Genomic DNA, 20851 nt, shown 5'->3' with positions numbered 1-20851 from the left:
GTACCTCTCCTATAAACTGTCTCATACATAAAGGTCAAGTTAACATGAAGAGCCCAGCTGGATCACACCAAAGGTCCATCTGTTTCAGAATCCTTTCTTCTACAGGGAATATCAAATAAGAACATAAGAAGAGCCCTGCTGCATTAGACCAAAGGCCTTTCTAGTCCAGCATCCTGTTTCCCACAGTGGCCAACAGATGCCTATTGGAAGCCCACAAGCAGGACATGAGGGCAATGGCCCTCTGCTGCTGCTGTTCTTCAGCAACCTGTATTCAGAGGCATGCTGACTATGTATGATCCTTGAGGCAATATATAGTTATCCTCACAAAGAACATAAGAAGAGCCTGCTGGATCAGGCCAGTGGCCCATCTAGTCCAGCATCCTGTTCTCACAGTGGCCAACCACTGGGGGAAGCCCGCAAGCAGGACCCGAGTGCAAGAACACTCTCCCCTCCTGAGGCTTCCGGCAACTGGTTTTCAGAAGCATGCTGCCTCTGACTAGGGTGGCAGAGCACAGCCATCATGGCTAGTAGCCATTGATAGCCCTGTCCTCCATGAATTTGTCTAATCTTCTTTTAAAGCCATCCAAGCTGGTGGCCATTACTGCATCTTGTGGGAGCAAATTCCATAGTTTAACTATGCGCTGAGTAAAGAAGTAATTCCTGTTGTCTGTCCTGAATCTTCCAACATTCAGCTTCTTTGAATGTCCACGAGTTCTAGTATTATGAGAGAGAGAGAGAACTTTTCTCTATCCACTTTCTCAATGCCATGCATAATTTTATACACTTCTATCATGTCTCCTCTGACCCGCCTTTTCTCTAAACTAAAAAGCCCCAAATGCTGCAACCTTTCCTCGTAAGGGAGTCGCTCCATCCCCTTGATCATTCTGGTTGCCCTCTTCTGAACTTTTTCCAACTCTAGAATATCCTTTTTGAGATGAGGCGACCAGAACTGTACACAGTATTCCAAATGTGGCCGCACCATAGATTCATACAACGGCAATATGATATCGGCTGTTTTATTTTCAATACCTTTCCTAATTATCGCTAGCATGGAATTTGCCTTTTTCACAGCTGCCGCACACTGGGTTGACATTTTCATTGTGCTGTCCACTACAACCCCGAGGTCTCTCTCCTGGTCAGTCACCGCCAGTTCAGACCCCATGAGCGTATATGTGAAATTAAGATTTTTTTGCTCCAATACGGATAATTTTACATTTTATATTGAATTGCATTTGCCATTTTTCCACCCATTCACTCAGTTTGGAGAGGTCTTTTTGGAGCTCTTCGCAATCCCTTTTTGTTTTAACAACCCTGAACAATTCAGTGTCGTCAGCAAACTTGGCCACTTCACTGTTCACTCCTAATTCTAGGTCATTAATGAACAAGTTGAAAAGTACAGGTCCCAATACCGATCCTTGAGGGACTCCACTTTCTACAGCCCTCCATTGGGAGAACTGTCCGTTTATTCCTACTCTCTGCTTTCTGCTTCTTAACCAATTCCTTATCCACAAGAGGACCTCTCCTCTTATTCCATGACTGCTAAGCTTCCTCAGAAGTCTTCGGTGAGGTACCTTGTCAAACGCTTTTTGAAAGTCTAAGTACACTATGTCCACTGGATCACCTCTATCTATATGCTTGTTGACACTCTCAAAGAATTCTAATAGGTTACTGAGACAGGACTTTCCCTTGCAGAAGCCATGCTGGCTGTGCTTCAGCAAAGCTTGTTCTTCTATGTGCTTAGTTAATCTAGCTTTAATAATATTTTCTACCAGTTTTCCAGGGACAGAAGTCAAGCTAACTGGCCTGTAATTTCTGGGATCCCCTCTGGATCCCTTTTTGAAGATTAGTGTTACATTTGCCACTTTCCAGTCCTCAGGCACGAAGGAGGACCCGAGGGATAAGTTACATATTTTAGTTAGCAGATCAGCAATTTCACATTTGAGTTCTTTGAGAACTCTCGGGTGGATGTCATCTAGGCCTGGTGATTTGTCAGTTTTTATATTGTCCATTAAGCCTAGAACTTCCTTTCTCGTTACCACTATTTGTCTCAGTTCCTCAGAATCCCTTCCTGCAAATGTTAGTTCAGGTTCAGGGATCTGCCCTATACCTTCCACTGTGAAGACAGATGCAAAGAATTCATTTAGCTTCTCTGCAATCTCCTTATCGTTCTTTAGTACACCTTTGACTCCCTTATCATCCAAGGGTCCAATCGCCTCCCTAGATGGTCTCCTGCTTTGAATGTATTTATAGAATTTGTTGTTGTTGGTTTTTATGTTCTTAGCAATGTGCTCCTCAAATTCTTTTTTAGCATCCCTTATTGTCTTCTTGCATTTCTTTTGCCAGAGTTTGTGTTCTTTTTTATTTTCTTCATTTGGACTAGTAGCCATTGACAGTCTTGACAATCAGCTGGTTGTCAGATCTTGCAGAGCACTATGCACAGGACTTCACACAACCAGATGATCAGCTGGTACAATCTGCCTGTGTGATTACATCTGCTAGAGCAAGAAGCAGGGCTTTCTTAAAGATGGAGTCACAAATAGATTTCTATTTCAAGTGAGGTTTACCTGGGTAAAGCTATGTATGTTTTTAGGAAAAGCTATTTTTGATAGACCAGGTTTTATGAATTTAAGTTTGGCAGATGTAACTCTGGGGCAATCCTAAATTAGAGTTTTGCTATTGTGTAGGCCTTCTTCATGATAAACACCGTGGTTGCATCTCCTGGGGGAAATGCAGCAGACTTCCTCCACTTCCTATTTTTCAAAGGACTGTGATTACTTTTTATTATTATTATTTAGACAGGCTTTTGAGGTATGATTTTTGTTTTGTTTTTTGGTATGTTTTTAAACTGTTCTAGTTTTTATTTTAGTTTATGTTATTGTTGGATTGTTATGATAATTATTTTGTTTGCTGTTTTTAAGATTATTTATACCTTTTGTGCTGCTTTGATAATATTTTATTCAGAAAACTAGGATAAAAATGAGACAAAACAAAACAATGCTTTAAATGGCAGGTTCTTATCCATATAGTAATCTGAATCCCTCTAAAGGGGCCCTACAAATACTTTTGAGCATACTTGCATTGGCAAGTGTTCATACTACATTAGTCATAGTGATTAAAATATCAGGCAACGTGTTCCATAAACTAGTTAAAACAGAATCATCTACTGAGACTCAAAGTGAATGACACCACACTAATTCTAGCTTAACTGCTCTGTGGACTGCAAGCCTAGTAGCTGTATCTTATATGTGTGTGTTGGCTCATGAAGCAGCATCCTTACTCTGAAAAAGTTTTATATTATCATTTTATTTACATGACATCTCATTTTAATAGGAGAAAAAAATGTGAGAACCAGCATGGTGTAATAGTTAGAGCAGTGCTTTTAACCAGTGGTACTTCACAGTATATCAGGTGGTATGAGTAGCACTGCTTGAAAAGCACCGGATTAGAATACTGGACTAGGAAAGGCCATAGTTAAGTGGAAGAACACATGCTCTGCATGCAGGGTCAATCCCCACCATCTCCAGGTATGGCTGGGAGAGTCTCTGATCTGAAACCCTGGAGAGCCATTGCTAGTCAGTGCAGAAAGTACTGAGCTACAGACCAATGATCTGTCTCAGTATAGTGCAGCTTCCTATGAGAGACCCAGGTTCAGTTCCCCACTCAGCCAGGAATCTCACTGGATTATCTTGGGCCAATCAGTCTCTTTCAGCCTATCCTGTGTATCACAGGGTGGTTGTGTGGATAACAGGGATGGGAGTCAGTACCATGCATATTGCCTTGAGCTTCTTGGAAGAAAGACAGGATAGAAATGTAATGATAAAATAAAACAATGAATAAAAATAATGGTGTACATACAAACTCAGAAGAAGCAGGAATGATTTCCTGTTTTAATTAACATGCATAAAATGACGAGACCCAAGCAATGCTGTGTCAAATCAAGAAAGTTGTTTATAGCTGGGATATTTGAAGTGTTTACTCAAAATCCCCCTCTTATTATATCCCTGCCTTAGACATGGTAGAGGCAAGTAAGTGTAAGATATTGCTGCATGGGCTTTTTTTTTAGATGCTTGCATAAAGGGGAGAAGAGAAGGAGGGTGTGACTAATACAAAAACAACAAAAGAGGAAGCTTCTAAGGTGCACTGGAAATATATGGGTTATTAGAACCAACATGTTTTGAATGATGATTCTTTGTGAGGGGCAAGATGCCTTGCCTGAACTGAGTGAAACTAGGACAGCAGAGCAGACAACCATTTAGAACCTACAACCGTTCATTGCAGCAGGTGTGAGGAAACCTTGGCCCTCCAGAAGTTGCTGAACTACTGATGGCAGCTGTAGTTCAGTGATATCTGGAGGGCCATTCCCAACACCTGCACTACAGAGGCAGGAGAAAGACTGGCTTTAGGGAGAAAATGAAAGGATGCCCAGGCATGGGAAAGGGATTAGGCTGGCAGATTGCAGTTCTTGGGGGGTTTAAACTCAATTTTAGGCTGGCAGATTGCAAATCTTGGGGGGTTTAAATGTTTAAGCTTTTAATTTTTAATTTCTAATTTTTAGGATTTTGATTGTTTATATGAAATGTACTTGTGTTTGGTTGTAAGTCGCCCAGATTGGCAGATTAACCTCTGCCAGATGGGCGTCTAACAAATCTCATAAATAAATAAATGTTCTCAGTCTACCCTGCCAGTTGAATGGGCCTCCTAGTGGCCAGACAGGAGAGAGCCCAAATGTTTTGGATCATTGGAGAGACAGATAAGTAGGGAGAAATACTGGAGTAGGGTTATGCTGCTCACCTGACCATCCTTGGCTGAGTTGCTGCTGCATACTGGGATGGATTGAGGTGAGGCAGTGGCAAGGTCAGTGTGGTGCACACACTGTCAGGAGTGTTGGCTTGGCTCTACCAGCATGTTTGCATCATACCAACCTCATCCCTCTTCCTCTCTGTCCTTGTATGCAGCAGCAACTCAGCCAGAGTGAGGTCAAGTGAGTGGCACAGCCCCACCATGCCATCCACTACTGGTAAGGAGAGTGTATAGTTAATTAGTCCCAGTGTATTTTGAGTGAAGAGTCTTTGTCAGAGGCAGTGCATTCTCTCATTTTGTTGTTGTTGAAAAGTAAAGGCTTGCTTTGGAGCTGCAAAGCAGAAACTGTGGAAGAGAAGCCAGAAGTATCCAGTGAACATGGGTGCATTTGCCCCACTTACCTCTTGACAGGGAGGCAATTTGGTGGAGTGGTAGTGTATCAGACTGGGACCTTGGAGACCAGGGTTCACATCCCTGCTCAGCCATGATGCTTAATGGGTGATCTTGGGCCAGTCATTGTCTGTCCTCCTAACCTACCTCATAGGGTTGTTGTGAGGATAAAATCAGGAGAGGAAGAACTATGTTTGTATGCCACCTTGAGCTCCTTGGAGGAAAGGTGGGATATAAATGTAGTAACAAAATAAATAAATTGTGTGTGTGTGTGTTCGTGTTCTATTGTTACACTATGTTTTGGTTCCTTTCGATCAAGTGTTCCTATAACAAGACATACCCTAATTCTTATTATATGTCAAAAAATGAAAAAGAGAACTGATATTCCCCCTGAAAGGCTCATAGGGAGAGAGGGAGGAAGGGGCTAACCTTCCATGCATATGATGAAATAAACTGGTGCAAAATGCGGTGGCTCAGCTGCTTATTGAGGCAGGGTATCACCAACATGTCACTCCACTGCTGAAAGATTGGCACTGGCTGCCCATTAGCTACCAGGCCAAGTTCAAGGTTCTGTTTTGGTGTACAAAGCCCTATGCAGCCTGAGACCAGGATACCTGAAAGATCATCTTACCCCTTATATACTGAGTCGATCACTGTGCTCTGCAAGTGAGGGCCTCCTGCAGATACTATCTTATCAGGAGATCTGTTCCGCACAACATAGGAAACGGATTGTTAGTGTTGTGGCACCTACCCTTTGGAATTTCCTCCCCTTAAATATTAGACAGCCACCATTTCTGTTATCTTTCACCATGCACTGAAGACCTTTCTCTTTCAATAAGCCTTTTAAGTTATCCCAGTCTATGCTGTCTATGTTGGAATTGCTTTTTAAGATGTTTTTAAAGCTTTTTAAAAGATGTTTTGTTTTAATGTATTTTAAAGTCTATTTTTAAGATGTTTTAAAGTATTTTTAGTTTTTTTTGTTTGCTGCCCTGGGCTGCTTCTGGGAGGAAAGGCAGGATATACATTTAATAAATAAATAGATAGACAGATAAAACTCTAGCTATAATGTATTTATCTAATAAATTAAAAGTATGACATCCAAACAGTCCAAATAAACTACAAACATATATTGGGTTATATCCAAAGCTAGTCCTATTCAAAGTGGAGCCAGTGTGATAAAGTGGCTAGAGTGTTGGACTGGGACCTGGGAGACCATGGTTCAAATCCCTACTTAGCCATGAAGCTCACTGGGTGACATTGGACCAGTCACTGTTTCTCAGCCTAAGCTACCTCACAGGGTTGTGAGGATAAAATGGAGATGACTATGTACATCACCTTGAACTTCTTGGAGGAAAGGAGTTTCCTTGGAGGAAATATTCATGCAGAGTGGACCCACTAAAGTTAATAGACTTGACTAACATAGATTCATTAATTTCAGTGTGTGTACTCTAAGTAGAACTTAGCTGGATACAACCTATTACAACTGTACAATTATTGCCATGTTGCTCTACTGCTTATTTGTACCATTGATTTCAGTGGGGAAACTAAGCATCATCTTAAATCTCTCCCTCTGAAATCTATGGGGCTTGATAGGGCTTAACTTTGAATGGATTGTTCCCAATATAAATAGTACCCAATCAAGTTGGCCCCTTCTGCACACTGTTGGATGCACACAAGTGTAGCACTCCACTCAGAACTGCATGGAGTAAGGTGACTGGTTGCACTAAACTCCCAAGTAGTGTGCATATTTTATTGTATGCCCCTTGGTTATCCCCACCCACGTCTTTTAGGACTTAATCTAGAAATGTAATCTAGAGTTTAAAAACATGGAGGTATAGAATCTATCATAATCTTGATGATTCCCAGCACATGACTGTGTTCATGTGTAACACTGAAACATGGTTTAGTATTATGAGGTTAAGATTGTGAAAGCCTTGAGTCTGTGTGCTCCCCCCTTCCCTCTCTTCCTCTGGCATGGCTGTGAGAAAACTGGTAGCTTCTGCTTCACTTTTTTAATTAATCACAGGTTAGCATTATGTCCAAACCCTAAAGTGTGGTTAATCTTATGGCTCACTAAAACAAGCCAGGTTCATAAACCATGGTTTGAACTAAACCATAGTTAAGACTAACCATATTTTGTCTAGATACAGACATCATGCCAAGCTATGGCTATGGAAACAATTACCTAGAGAGGTAGTGGGCTCTCCGACACTGGAGGCATTCAAGAGGCAGCTGGACAGCCATCTGTTGGGAATGCTTTGATTTGGATTCCTGCATTGAGCAGGGGGTTGGACTTGATGGCCTTATAGGCCCCTTCCAACTCTACTATTCTATGATTCTATGACTAATAAAAAACTGAAGCAAAATTCTTCCTTTTGGCTGTACAGGAGGAGAGTGGGAAAGGGCAGAGGGAAGTATGAAAGTCAGATGATTGGACAGACTCATTCCTGTGATGCTCTGCCATAGTTTAGCAAAGCAGGTGAATGCAGCCAGTATCTAGTACTATGCCAGTGAATTGCTTAACTGTCAGTGCCTGATCTAATCAGTCTGAGTCATAGTAAGTTCCTCTGAATCAATGGGACTAGCTAAGTGTGTACAGTAATGTCTGAAGAAAGAAACTGCATTACATGCCTCAGGAAAAACAAAATTACAAAAAATTATAAGGTCAAAGGTAGCCTTCTGCATATTTATTAGGTTTTTAATTATAGTTAACAAACAAAAATAAAGCAAATTCTGCTATTCACTGGAAAGAATATTCTAGTTTCTCATAATAAAATGTCGAAGTAATCAGTTGACAAAATCTCTGCAAAGTCTGAAAATATACAGTGTAAATGTATGTATGTATGTATATATGCTTAATTTATTAGATTTATATTCCACGCTTCCTCACAGTAGTAGCCCAGGGCAGCAAATCTCTCTTTTTGCTTTGTAGACATTGCACATGATGTGGCACAGGAGTCACAGCTGAACTAGAGATGTATTTCTAACAGCAGCCATTTTATTCCTGTCCTGTCACTGATCAGCTGCCCCAGAATTGTATTCATGAAACAGGACCATGGACAGCATCTAGTTACTGTAGTTTCTTTCCTCTGATGGCCTGTCATTCTGTCAGTCCTGACCTTCAGGCTGTCCTGCATCATCTGAATTCTCTCTGCACTTTCTCACAGATTGCAAGCTATTGCTGTCTCACTGTTTGACCTTACGCAAACACAATCCAAACAGACAACCCACCTCAGCGCCATCACTGTATCGTGTACACGGGAGACTGATAGCCACACAGAATTTTCTCTCTTCGACCTTCATTACTAGAGTGACATATTCTGACTGACAGCGAACCTCATTTCACAGAAAGCTAAACTGCCAGTTGTTGGTGATGTGAGCTCTTTTGTTGTTTCAAAAACTGCATTCAGTAAGCAAATGGATTTGCTCACAATTCTAAGAAAACACATAATAAACACATCTTGTCCTTTTTATGCATTTAAAATTTTTAAAAAACTGAGGGAACAGGATGGAGAGATAACTCTAGACAACAAAAATAGTAATTAAAGCTGCAGTCTTACACTTATCGAGGAGTAAGCCATATTGAACTTAGTGGGACTTAATTCTGAGTAGACATGTACAGGATTGCATGGTAAGACATGTAAAGTTTGTGACTTCTCCCTCCCTCTCTCAAAAACTACTAGTGGTAATAAACTGACAATCTGCAAACCAGATACTTGAGAACAGTCATGCTGACTATCATTACTCTTTTGTATCTTCTGCTAGAGAGAAAGAAGGAAGAAGTCATTTTGTATATTGTCAGACTGACACACTTTTGCCAGATATGAATGGCTATGGTCTTTGCGTCACAAAAGATGCATTTTCTTACCCTATAACTTGTTGTGAGTCTTCCTTTAACTTGCTAGTAGACTGAACTAGCACTTCAATGATCAGTGCAATGCTAAGGTCCATGGATGGTAGAACAGTTAACACAATGGCTAATTGTAAACGTATGTGCACACACACATTATGACTATATGCTTCATTAATAGATGAACAAATTTGTGTTTATCAGCTGATGATACAAATTTCCAGTCACACTCAACCAACCATAATCCACACAGCTCAGACTGAACCTGAAGTACATAAGGAATACATAGAATTCTTCCCAAGGCCATTTCACAAAAGACTCTAAAGACTCTAAAAGCATGGCTAGGTTGTCAGCCTGCTGCCCACCATCTCAAGTTGCAGATCACAGATCACAATTATCAATTTGCTTAGGCATTTTGGGAAACTTCAACTTGCCTTTTTGAACCGTGTTGCCTATGAGTTTTTTTCCCCCTTGTCTTCTTGGCCCTTACAAATCATGAAAAGGTGAAGAACATAGTGGCTGAGACCCTCTCACTCATGGAATGGCTCTTCCCGACTTAGCAGAAAAGTGTAAAGAAAGTGACTTCAAATCCAGAGAAGTTCTTCTGCTTGTAAAAGCTCCTACACCAGTCTGAACAATCTGTTTCTCAAGGCCTGGCCCACTAGAGTAGATATGTTACAGCCTTTACCTTCCTTATTCACCAAGTTTCTCATACTGTAAAGCTGCCAATTAGCCACCAGGCTAAGTTCAAGATGCTGGAACTGGTGTACAAAGACCTATTTTATTTATTTTATTTATTTAATTAAGCTTATATACCGCCCGACTAGCAACAGCTCTCTGGGCGGTGAACATTAAAAATACAATAAAAATAACACAAAACTGTACACAAAACTGTACAGTCTAAAATCAAAATATAATAATTTACAATTAACAGGAATTAAAATGCCTCAGAGAAGAGAAAGGTTTTAACCTGGCGCCGAAAAGATGATAGTGTCGGCGCCAGGCGCACCTCCTCGGGGAGACCATTCCATAGTTCGGGGGCCACCACTGAGAAGGCCCTAGATCTTGTCACCACTCTCCGGGCTTCCCTATGAGTCGGAACCCGGAGGAGGGCCTTCGTAGTAGACCGTAGTGTACGGGCCGGTTCATATCGGGAGAGGCGTTCCGACAGATATCGTGGTCCCGCGCCGTATAAGGCTTTATAGGTAAGTACCAACACTTTGAATCTGGCCCGGAAGCATATTGGAAGCCAGTGCAAACGGGCTAGCACAGGTGTTATATGCTCAGACCGCTTAGTTCTTGTTAGCAGTCTGGCTGCCGCATTTTGCACTAGCTGTAGCTTCCGAATCGTCTTCAAAGGTAGCCCTACGTAAAGCGCATTGCAGTAGTCCAGACGCGAGGTTACCATAGCATGTACCACTGATGAGAGGTCCTCCTTACTCAGATAGGGACGTAGCTGGGCTACCAACCGAAGTTGGTAGAACGCATTCCGGGCCACCGAGGCTACATGAGCCTCAAGTGTGAGGGAAGAGTCTAAGATGACTCCCAGACTACGCCCCTGTTCCTTTAGGGGGAGTGTAACCCCATCCAGGACAGGGTATATATCCACCATCCGATCAGAGAAACCATCCACCAACAGCATCTCAGTCTTGTCAGGATTGAGTCTCAGTTTGTTAGTTCTCATCCAGTCCATTGTCGCAGCCAGGCAACGGTTCAGCACGTCGACTGCCTCACCTGAAGAAGATGTAAAGGAGAAGTAGAGCTGCGTGTCATCAGCATACTGATGACAACGCACTCCAAAACTCCTGATGACCGCCCCCAGTGGCTTCATATAAATGTTAAAAAGCATGGGAGACAGAACCGAACCCTGCGGGACCCCACATTGGAGAACCCACGGTGTCGAGCAATGTTCCCCAAGCACTATCTTCTGGAGACGACCCGCTAAGTAGGAGCGGAACCACTGCCAAGCAGTGCCTCCAACTCCCAATTCCGCAAGCCTCTCCAGAAGGATACCATGGTCAATGGTATCAAAAGCCGCTGAGAGGTCAAGGAGAATCAACAGAGTTACACACCCTCTGTCTCTCTCCCGACATAGGTCATCAAACAGGGCGACCAAGGCAGTCTCAGTGCCAAAACCAGGCCTGAACCCCGATTGAAATGGATCTAGATAATCGGTTTCATCCAATAGCGCCTGGAGCTGGTCAGCAACCACACGTTCCAGGATCTTGCCCAGGAACGGAACATTCCCTATGTCGGGAGAGAGACAGAGGGTGTCTCTGCGTGTCATCAGCATACTGATGACAACGCACTCCAAAACTCCTGATGACCGCCCCCAGTGGCTTCATATAAATGTTAAAAAGCATGGGAGACAGAACCGAACCCTGCGGGACCCCACATTGGAGAACCCACGGTGTCGAGCAATGTTCCCCAAGCACTATCTTCTGGAGACGACCCGCTAAGTAGGAGCGGATCCACTGCCAAGCAGTGCCTCCAACTCCCAATTCCGCAAGCCTCTCCAGAAGGATACCATGGTCAATGGTATCAAAAGCCGCTGAGAGGTCAAGGAGAATCAACAGAGTTACACACCCTCTGTCTCTCTCCCGACATAGGTCATCAAACAGGGCGACCAAGGCAGTCTCAGTGCCAAAACCAGGCCTGAACCCCGATTGAAATGGATCTAGATAATCGGTTTCATCCAATAGCGCCTGGAGCTGGTCAGCAACCACACGTTCCAGGATCTTGCCCAGGAACGGAACATTGGCTACTGGTCTGTAGCTGCTGACATCCTCTGGGTCCAAGGAAGGTTTTTTCAGGAGTGGTCTCACTGCCGCCTCTTTCAGACAGCCAGGGACCACTCCCTCTCGTAAAGAGGCATTAATCACTTCCTTGGCCCAGCCAACTGTTCCTTCCTTGCTAGTTTTAATTAGCCAAGAGGGGCAAGGATCCAGTACCGAAGTGGTCGCACGAACCTGTCCAAGCACCTTGTCCACGTCCTCGAGCTGAACCAACTGAAACTCATCCAACAAAACATGACAAGACTGTGCTCTGGACACCTCAGTAGGATTAACTGCTATTAAATAGGAGTCTAAGTCCCGGCGAATGCATGAGATCTTATGCTGGAAGTGTTCAGCAAATTTATTACATCGAGCTACCGATGTATCTGCCGTATCTTGTAGGCCTGGATGAAGTAGGCCACGAACCACTTTAAAAAGCTCCCGTGGGCGTGAGAGAGATGACTGAATAGTGGCGGCGAAATGTTGTTTTTTTGCCGCCCTCACCGCTCCTACATAGAGCTTAGTAGAAGCACAAACCAGCTCATAATTGCATTCGTCGGGAGTTCGTCTCCATCTCCGCTCAAGCCGCCTCCTGTCTTGTTTCATCGCTCTCAGCTCCGGAGTATACCAAGGAGCTGTATGAGCTCTACATAGGAGAGGGCGCGCAGGAGCGATTGTGTCAACAGCCCGGGTCATCTCTGTATTCCACAGATCGACCAGGGCTTCGACAGGAGCGCCAGTCTTATCAGCCGGAAAAAACCCCAGAGCCTTTTGAAAACCTTCAGAATTCATTAGTCTCTGGGGGCGGACCAATTTAATAGGTCCCCCACCCTTGCAGAGGGAAAAGGCTACTGAAAGTCTAAACTTCAGCAAGCAATGATCTGTCCATGACAACGGGAGAGATGTAAAACTCCCCACATCCAGATCACTATCCCCATGTCCAGTAGCAAAGACCAGGTCAAGAGTATGCCCCGATGTATGTGTTGGGCCACTAACATATTGAGACAGCCCCATGGTTGTCATGGCGTCTCTGCTCTCTCCTTCTTGGGCTCCTGCTCTGCACTTGGGCACCTTGCAGGACCAGGCTCCAGGTACTCAGCTAGCTGTGCCTGATACTTGGGACCAGGATACCTAAAAGATTATCCTACCCCATATATACACAAGCGATCATTGTGCTCTGCAAAAGAAGGTCTTCTTTTTTCAAGTCTTTTAAATGGAGATTATTATCCTAGTCTATATCTGTATTAGATTTGAAATTGTTTTTCTATGTGTTTTTAAAATTGTGGATGCTTTTACTGATATTTTTATTGTTAATTGCTTTGGGATGTTTCATGGGAAGCAATTCTTAAATTAAATAAATAAACAAATACAGCAACGTTTGAATGAGAAATCATCTCACTTGTTTGCACAGGTGCTCATGAAACAGCATTAATACATTTGTTCTTTGCTTTGCTTTGTGGTTCTTTAGGTCCATGCCAGCAGGCTCAGTGACTGATACTAAATTCTGCACTGAAGTACAATCATGTAAACTGCCATTTCTTACCTTTTGGGCCCTGTAGGTGGCTGGGATTTGGAATCTTTCCTCTTTTTGGACTCCTTTTTGGAATCCTGTTTTGCCTCTACTTCAGTAGCTGGGGGATTATTTGCAACTGGCAATATGCCACCAAGTATCTCTTCTTTTTTTTTACTTTGGGACATGATAGGAATGGTTTTAAGTGAAAAGATAAGGACAGCATGAAACAGAAAAAAGGTGAAAAGAACGGAAGCATAATAGAAGAAATGAAAGAAAACAAGCTAGGAGCAAATAATACTGGTGATAATAGTAATGATAATAATAATAATAGTAAGTGCCAACAGTCAACAAAAGAAACAAAGGAAATACAGAACCAAAAAGAAAATAAGAAGCAAACTCTTGTTACCCTGACACCATGGATCAAATGAACTGTAACTTGAATGGCAGCCTTATAATGTGAAATACAGGCAATGTGTATAATAATTCATGATGATGTTTACTAGAGAGCTTACAAAAACACTTCATTATTTTATAACACTCTGTTATTCAGTAGCATATGTAGAACAGAGTGTGATATCTCACTGTATAGAATGAAACTTCCAGCAAGAAAACCATCAGTGCAACAATACTGTAGCTGTCTATAGAGAAGGGAAACTTATCTCAGCAACACTTTCAGGCGTAAAATCTTTTTAATCCTAAAAGGCTAGAGTGAGCTTGAAATGGCTGTGTTGTAGCTATTATGGCTGTCAAGTGGCAAAAGTGTGTGTGTGGGTTTTTTTAGTTTTTTTAATAGGTTAACTTTCAGTAGATGTCTGTTCCACTATAGCAGGCTAAACTGGCCTCTGGCAAGTGAAGGTAATTGTGGATCAGTAAAGCCCTGGTAGATTCCCATTTGAAATTGCTGCATTGTTATATTGAGGGACATTCCTATGTGTCCCATGCTGGTGAACCCTATAATGCTGGCACAGAGGCTTTAGGAAGCAGGAAGAAGTTACTACCAGTCAGTGAAAAGCTTTATCCATATTTTACAAAGGACTTGGGGGGGGGAGGCAGAAAGCTACGACAGCTCCCTTCCTCCTTCTCTTTTTCCTCTCATGATGTGTGGAGGGAGAATTCTCAGTTAATTCATGTCTGTTCTACTCCACCCAATACACAGACTACTTGAGGATCCAAATATACCCAGTTTCTTAACTGACTAAAATCCATTTTGCAGTATTTTGATACATGGTTTTAAACAGAGCTGGGGAACCTGTGGCCTGCAGATATTTGTTGGACTCCAATTCCCATCATTTCTAATCATGATGGCCAATGATCAGGGATGATGGGAGCTGTAGTCCAGGAATGCCTAAAGGGCCACAGGTGTTTCCCATTCCTGGTTTAAAAAATGTTAATTTAAAACATACTTCCAGAATCTAATAAAATGCAGAGATTATTCACAACAAAGCCATCATAAGTAATCATAATTTGTACAGTGGTCAGTGCTTAATTAAAAAACAAAACCTGAATCTACATTTCAAAACCACTATTAATGCATCAATTGCCCATCTAAGTTAAATAATTTAAGTCCTAATAAGCACAACAGAATAGAGTGTTTTTGTTTGTTAGTATCTATCTGTTTATCTTTCTCAATCAAATGAAAATGAAACATGGTAAATCCGTTACTGTATCAGATCAGAGATAGATTCAGCTACATTATACTATCCTATGTTCTTTCCAAACTGCATCAAGCTATTTTCTTAAGTGAATAAAGCTACCTGTCTGGATCTGTTTGGACTTGATTTTTTGCTGCTTTCCTTAGTCTCTAACAACAAACAAGGCAATTCTGCTGTTAAATATGTTGTATATCAGATAAGAACAGTCACTGGGAAGGAACTGCTGTGTATTAGCCAAAGAAATCTGTTCTGTAGATTTCCCCATCACTGGTGGAGGCAAGAATGTTTCCCTTACCTGTTGCCATGAACATGTGATGCGCAAAAGGCAAAACTGTAGTGAAGCAAGGTAGGGTCAATCATCGCTCCATTTTCTGCTCGCTCGAGCAAATCACTGAGGTAGCAGAGATGCCTGTGACAGCCTCTGACTCCGTTACGTGCACAGTACTCATCTAGCACAAATACCTGGCCAGGACTGAACCAGCCCTGTTTAGAAACAGAGAAAATCAATTTCAAATAATTTTTTCTTTTTCTTTTTCAAAGACACAGTGGTTATTAGATCTGGAAATGTGTTGCTAGACAACAGTGACAACAACAAATGCATATATCTGTAAAGAAAATATTAGCAAGTGAAACTAAATGCATATGTAAACACACTTCCCTGCATTATTGTAAATAAATCAATACATATCCAATAACTTTAACAAGTTATCTGCAGAAACTTAAAATCATAATTACAGAGTGTATATCAGTGTGACAGATCCATCAAATTTCAGAAAGAACAAGAATTTGCACAGCTTTTACTACTAATTACTTTGCTTATTACTTATTGGGCTGCAAAACAGGACGCACACACCAAATGATAATAATCTGCTATTACTAGCATACAAACAAGTTTGTGGGTGATTGAATCATTGAGACAGGCACCTGCAAATTGAATCAATCACCCACAAACCACCCATTCAGAGGACAATCTCCATTCTGATCAGTGCTAATATAAACCAGCTAACAGGAGAGGAAAAAAGAGGAAGAATCAATGTCACCACACAAAAACAATACCAGAAGTTCTAACATGATGTAAGGCCACGAGAAGGGCCCTGACAGATCAGACCAAAAGGCCTTTCTAGTCTAGCATTCTGTTCTCACAGTGACCATCCAGATGCCTACGAGAAACCCACAAATAGAATATGTCCACAATAGCACTCTCCCACTTATGATCCCCAGCAACTGGTCTTCAGAGGCACCCTGCTGGAGATAACATAGCCATCATGACTATTATTTATTTATGAGTAGCTTCTCACAAACAAAGAAGTCTCGAAGTGACTTGTGACCAGGTGATTAGTAGCCAATGAGTAGTCTGCTCATCCATGAATTTGTTTAAGTTCTTTAAAGCTATCCAAGTTGGTGAACATATCTTGGTAGCAAATTCCATAGTTTAACTATGTGTTGTGTGAAGAAGTCCTTCCTTTTGTCTGTCCCGAATCTCCAACCTTCCACTTCATTGGATGACGCCTGACTTGAGTATTATGTTGAGGAGGGGGGCTATTCACTTTCTCCACATTGTGTAATTCTATATCCCTCTAATATGTCTCCATTACCCACCATCTTTTGAAACTACAGAGCCCCAAACATGGGAAACTTTCAACTTAGAGTTGTTCCATTCCCTTGATCATTTCTAAACCACTGAAACAGTACATGAGATTCCTGTTACATTTCCTGCTTGGGCACTATCATTGCTGATTGAGATAATATCTCAAAATGTCCCTTAGTATACATATACTGAGTGTGTTATCTTTATTTGCCCAGGCTTTTAATATGTCTTTGCTTCAGTCTGCTAGATTTATCTGGCTTTTAAGTATGCTTTTTCTGTTGTTTATGGGATGCTTATATATATATATATAGAGAGAGAGAGACAGACAGACAGTGTTGTGTAGTGGTTAGAGTGCTGGACTAGGACTTGGGAGACCATGGTTTGAATCTCCACTCAGCCATGAAACTCACTGGGTGCCTTTGGACCAGTCACTGCCTCTCAGCCTAACCTACCTCACAGCCAGCATCAGAGGGCAGCCAGGTCGGGCCCTGGCTAAGGGCCCCTCTTTAGGGTGGGTGGGTAGTGCTCCCTTCCATGATCTGTGGCAGTGTTGGCTCCCGACCCGAAAGAGCTCCTACTACCGTGCAGGCCCCACCTACCTTTCCCTTGAAGTAAACATTGGGTGTACTGCAGGCACATGCCTGCCATGAACCACGATGACAGCCAAGGCTTCCTTAAGGGGCTGATGTCCCTACCACCATCTTAGCTGATGGCAGGCATGCGTGCACAGTGTGGCCAACATTCACTTCAAGGAAAAGGTAGCTGGGGTGTGTGGGGCATGTGGTGGGCCACACAGTAGGCTAGTGCCCAAGGGCCCTGGCATGCCTGGCACCGGCCCTGCTCACAGCATTGTTGTGAGGATTAAATGAGGAGGGGGAGAACCATATATGCCACCAAGAGATACTTGGAGAAAAGGTGGCATATAAATAAAATAAATAATAAATATATACACAGTGTATAATTAAATATCAGTTCATAGCAATGTATCAACTGGAGTGCAATGTATGCAGCTTAGTTAACAAATGGATTGGGCCATGTAGCCATTTAGAGGAATTAGTATCTGATGTGGTACTTCTATGTTTACAGAGCCTACTTCCAAATTGTCATGACCTATGGATATACAGCAAACTATATTACTACTACCAACACCACATGTCTATTGTGAGGACATAGTGGCAGATTTTTGCTGCTACTTACTTTTATGAATTGCGAATTTACTTTTGTGCTTATGTAAATTGTGATTTGGAAGTGGCACCCAATGGTGACATGGGCTAGATGTTACTTCTTCCATACTGCTGTTGCATAGCACCACTTGTTGCTAAATAATATGTAAAAAAAGGGGGGGGAGAAGTCACCGCTAATGAATATTAGCAATTATAGCTGTGTATTTATGTAGATCAATGAAATAACAAAACTTTATTCATAGGAGAGTTGGATGCAATCCTGGTCCCTCTGAAATAAACAGCACAAGGACTGTTTATATTAAAATGAGAAGATACCTCAAGCATTGCTTTACTGAATCTGCATGAGTACAGATTAATTATGCCTTGCCTAATGCGGTTCCTCATATTTAGTCATCTCTGTCTTATGATCCAGGGTCCAGTTGTCTTTATGGACACCAGAGAAGTAAAACCTAGGAAATTTGCTATGCTATGTGTATTTTATCAATTACGTGGGGTGGTGCTCTGGCTTTGCTGCTTATGCAAGGAAATAAGGCTGCAGTGGTTTCTATGTAGAAAAGCATCATATGTAACACTGGTGTAAGGTTTTTCAATGTGAAGACGAGATTTTGTAGCCTCTCTTCTGTCAGAAGGTTTTGTCAGAACACAAACTAAATTCTCTGAGATTTCATTTCACAATAAAAATCAAAGTAGAAGTGGCTTTGATTTTTAATATGTATTTAAATAGTTGATTAATATCTAACTCTATCCCATAGTCAGGATAATTATAGTATCATGAAATGATTATGCACACTAGCATATAAAAAAAACTCAACTGTAAAACAGAATATACCCATGTTCACTAAATAGTCTAACTGCATCTAGAAGTCTTATATTATCTGTGAAAGAAACTAAGTCTTGTGACTCCTCTGTATGAAGGGAGTTCTGCAGTCACCAAAAGCACTCCTTGGCACATGCTTCATTCCATACACATGCGTGTGTGTGTGTGTGCGTGTGTGTGTGTGTGCGTGCGTGCGTGCGTGCATGCATGTCAGGACTGCACCTCTGGCCCCACTACTGATTTCCATCTGTTTAAGGACCTGTTTGCACAAAGGCCTGTAAGCATACACACCAATGTACATAGGCTCTGATCACATGATTTATGAATTTGTGGAACCTATAGGATCATGTATACAGAACCTGTGCATGTCACAGGATACATGTCTAGGCCCTATGTGGATAGTATCTTGAATGCATGGTGGCTGGAGACAGAGCCAGCAGTTGTGATCCCAGTCTTCACCTCCATGCAGTCATCTGTACACACAAAAGAAATGTTTGCATGGGACTAAGGGCTAATGGCCAGAGAGAGAAAGAGAGAGAGAGATGGTGATCAACAAGCTGCTCTGGGGAGATCATGGAGATGTAAACTTACAAAAAGGAGACCCTCTCTAATGCAGGAAGTAATCTTAGATAAGGCTTAAGCTGGTTAAGGGTTTTATAGATCTAAGATCTTCAAATATGGTTGGCAGGTGATTGGAAGTCAGTCTCTATTCAGGTGTATTGCAAGCAAATAATTATTACATTCTCAGCAGACCATCATGTTTGCCTTAAGTTGCATTTTTGGAACAATCTACAAGGCCAACTACACATGAAAAGAAGTGTTATAATAGTGAAGTTTCAAGGTTATATAGGCATGAATTAATAATGAAGCATCTTTGTAAATCTATCCCAGCATGCCAGAGCATGATAACATCATTTTACAGAAGAGGAACTTGCAATATGAAGACGGTGATGATAGCTTCTCAGGAAGACTGTCTTGTACCTAATTTGAAATTTGAAAGGCCCACATATAGCATTTTACAAAAATCTTCAATATTGATGGGGATGCTGAACAATCAATAAGATGTATCTCTGTTGTGCTTCAAAACTGCAGATTCTTTCATATTTTTAATTGAAAAGTTCCTGCGGCGAGTAGATCAGTGCCCTGCCCCTTTAGGCAACTTCTTTGCCACCCCATCTGCCACCCCAACTGCTACGTCTTTGAAATGACGCTACTGTGAAAAGATTAAAATATATTTTCTACCACTCGGATGACACCAAATCTTTTCTGGATGCCAAAATAGCTACTGTTGAGGAGAGTTGAAGAAATATCAATTAAGAAACTCCGTCGAAGGGATTTGCTTATCCTTGTTGGGCCAACTCCAGAACAGATTGAAAAGGGATTAAAATAATGAGGGGCAGAATCAAAGGCATGGGGAACAGACATCATTCCTTTCATTACTCCAGTCGCCAGAAAGCGCATGTGTGAAAATGAAGATGCTGATTGAGAATAACGCAGAAGGTGGGCTGTCACGAGAGTCCTCTGATGGCGGCTTCTTTTCTCTCTTTTACTTCGAAAGAGCTACTGGAATTTTGCTTTTTAGTGGGGGCTGAAACAAAAATATTTTTCATTCTTAATAAATAACCAGGTGGTTTCATATTTCAGTAACGTTTTTGGCAATATATGCATGTATGTGACTGGGGGTGAGGGGAGGGAGAAAGTAAAATAAAAGGCATACTCCTAGTTTCCAGGAAGTGGGATTTAGAATTTGAGAAAAATACACCCAAATCCACAGTTGGGCAATAGATTTCTTAAGACCAAGTAAAGTGTCACAAAATAGCATCAAGCTTTTGAGTCCCCCAAAACTTTTCATTAGTCAAGATGTTATGCAAAGCAGGGAATAGGGCAGGGATGGGGAACCTCCAGCCCACAGGCCTAAATAGGTCTGGCACAGATTCCAGTTTGGCCTGTGAAGCCGTTTCCCCCCAACCATGCCTACTTGCTCCACCCCTGATGTCATATGTGATGTCAGGTGAGGAGCATGTAGAGATACAGCTGCCAATGCACCATCAGGATCCTTAGTGCATTCTCAATAGTGCATTGGCAAGGGAAGCTTGCTGTCACCATCAATCAACCAGCTGGGACTGGCCATGCTACTGAACTCCCCACAGGAACTCCTTAGCACAGCTGATCCCAGCAGAAAGCAAAGCTTGAAGCTTTTCAGCTGATAGGCACTGACTTCAAGCTCACTGGGATTGGCTGTGGATGGTGTTGATTTCCTCATGGGGAACTCTGTAGCCAGCT

The 20851-nt window shown here is 42.1% G+C and overlaps 1 protein-coding gene across 13 annotated transcripts in view; it reads right to left on the bottom strand.

Moving 5' to 3' along the window:
* The window catches only part of CADPS (calcium dependent secretion activator), a 562280-nt gene that overhangs the window by 179986 nt on the left and 361443 nt on the right, over positions 1-20851 (bottom strand). For 12 of the 13 annotated variants that reach the window (XM_061622068.1, XM_061622066.1, XM_061622061.1 and 9 more), the window contains exon 13: positions 15275-15462. In XM_061622068.1, coding sequence (XP_061478052.1) covers positions 15275-15462 — 188 coding nt within the window. Of the gene's footprint in view, positions 1-15274; positions 15464-20851 lie in introns of all 13 variants that reach the window. The other variant, XM_061622071.1, reaches the window with a different exon arrangement.

Source organism: Rhineura floridana, chromosome 3, assembly GCF_030035675.1.
Source record: "Rhineura floridana isolate rRhiFlo1 chromosome 3, rRhiFlo1.hap2, whole genome shotgun sequence".
Lineage (NCBI taxonomy): Eukaryota > Metazoa > Chordata > Lepidosauria > Squamata > Rhineuridae > Rhineura > Rhineura floridana.
Note: the sequence above shows the minus strand (reverse complement) of the source record. Positions and strands in the feature narration are given on the sequence as shown.